This window comes from Antrostomus carolinensis, unplaced genomic scaffold (assembly GCF_000700745.2).
Source record: "Antrostomus carolinensis isolate BGI_N321 unplaced genomic scaffold, ASM70074v2 scaffold44684, whole genome shotgun sequence".
Taxonomy (NCBI): Eukaryota; Metazoa; Chordata; class Aves; order Caprimulgiformes; family Caprimulgidae; genus Antrostomus; species Antrostomus carolinensis.
The window spans coordinates 212-2,085 of NW_010310910.1; the positions used below are offsets into that span (position 1 = coordinate 212).

Here is a 1,874-nt window from a genome sequence, read left to right on the forward strand (position 1 = left end):
CAGGTGAGCTGCTGGGTGCCCCAATGAGTGGTGGGACAATGGATTACTCCCTCCTGGGTGGTCAACCCTCCCCTTCGCTCAGCTACACTGGCAGCTTCTTCATCAAAGCCGTCCCGGAGCATCCCCAGGACCAGGAATCCCTCATCAATCTGATGTCAGGGATTTTGGGTATCTCTCCCTTCGCCTCCTCTGAAGGCCACCAAAGGCACCTGGATGCTCTTTACCCCTGTCCTGAGGTGGCTCAGAGCCAGCTGGACCTTTATGCCACCTGCCAGCCTGAAATGAACGGATCCACCCAAGCTCCCTTCCCGGAGCAGAGCTACGGTGGCTTCTCCACGGTGGAGGGTGCTCAACCCCTCCAGGCACAACCCACCTTAGGAAACACCTCACAGTGCTTCTTCCAACCCAAGCTCCTGGACAACAAGCAGGACATCAAACTCTCTTCTGGTTCTCCACCTCTGGACAAGTTTAAAGCCTCCTGTACCCAGTGGGAGCCCATCACTCAACATCAGACCTACTTGCCCACTGGCTACCATTCTCCTGAAGCCTTCCCAACTGGGGAGAGCGGTCAGGGGCTGTTCCACCCACTGGGCTCCAAGATGGAGAACGTCTTGTCCGTCAGCTGCCAGTCGGAGCTCGGCAGCCTGGCAGAAGATGCCTCTTGCTTCAACACCCATCTGGGCTTCGGCTGCGAGCCAGAAAACTTCCCGGCCCGCGGGGACTTTGCTGACACCAAGATCCACAACCTCCCTCCTCCGTTAATGCCCGAGTTTGATGCCTCCTTGACCCAACCTGAAGTCCTACCAGGTCTGCTGAGCTCTGCTGAGCTCCTCCATCCTCACCCTTCACCCTCTGTCCCTACTACAGACTTTTTGAGCCACCCCACCTCTTCCTCCATCCCATCCTTGCTGCCCACCAATCCTCCAGCCTTGGCAGAGCCCAAGAAGAAGACCCGTCGGACAAAGTGCTCTTCCAAATGTTTCTGCCCAAAACCCCATGAGAAGGCTTTTGCCTGCCCGGTGGAGAACTGCATCCGGAGCTTCGCCCGCTCCGATGAGCTCAACAGGCATCTCCGCATCCACACGGGTCACAAACCCTTCCAGTGTCGCATCTGCTTGAGGAACTTCAGCCGCAGCGACCACCTCACCACCCACATCCGCACCCACACGGGTGAGAAACCCTTCTCCTGTGACACCTGCGGCCGCCGCTTCGCCCGGAGCGATGAGAAGAAACGCCACAGCAAGGTCCACCTGAAGCAAAAAGCCCGGACGGAGGAGAAACTCAAAGGTTTGGGGTTCTTCTCAGTGGGTCTCTCCTTTGGGACATTGTGAAGCACCAACCTGAACGTTGGGAGATGACGTTTCCCAAGGTCTCCTGAACATCTCATAGGAGAACCGGGGTGGGAATATCCTCCTGGGGTGGCCCCGGAGAAGATGACGGCGGATCAGGCCGTGCTGGGGAGGTGAGGAGCACGCGGGAGGCAGAGGTGACACCGCGGTGGTGGACAACCAGCTGCGGGTGGAAGAAGGATGTGGCAGCTCCGGCCACCTGGAGCCATCTCCAAATTTCAGGGACTGAGTCATTTTTATGGCTCCTATTCCAAGGAAGGGGGAAAAAAAACCCCCAAAAACCCCATGTCCATCAAGAAATCACCACCACGATGGGATTTTTGATCTTCCCAAACCCATGGACATCTTATATTGGTAACCACCTGTGATATCCCCCATCAACACTTTTCATGGAGCTCCCAACCAGTTACTGACCAACCAAGATGCTCAGGGACTGTGGTTGTACTGGTCCTTTCTCCTGAAGGAGAGAGATGTCAGCAGGCTCCGGCAACCGATTCGTAACAACCCCTTTGGAAAGGTGATGGT

The 1,874-nt window shown here is 56.5% G+C and overlaps 1 protein-coding gene across 1 annotated transcript; it reads left to right on the top strand.

Moving 5' to 3' along the window:
- Positions 1 to 3: 3 nt before the first annotated feature.
- On the top strand, positions 4 to 1,331 carry EGR4 (early growth response 4; the record flags this gene model as incomplete). The annotated part of the gene is made up of 1 exon (XM_010166569.1): positions 4 to 1,331. A coding segment is annotated over one exon (1,328 nt), but the record flags the coding sequence as incomplete, so codon positions are not given.
- Between the last annotated feature and the right edge of the window lie 543 nt (positions 1,332 to 1,874).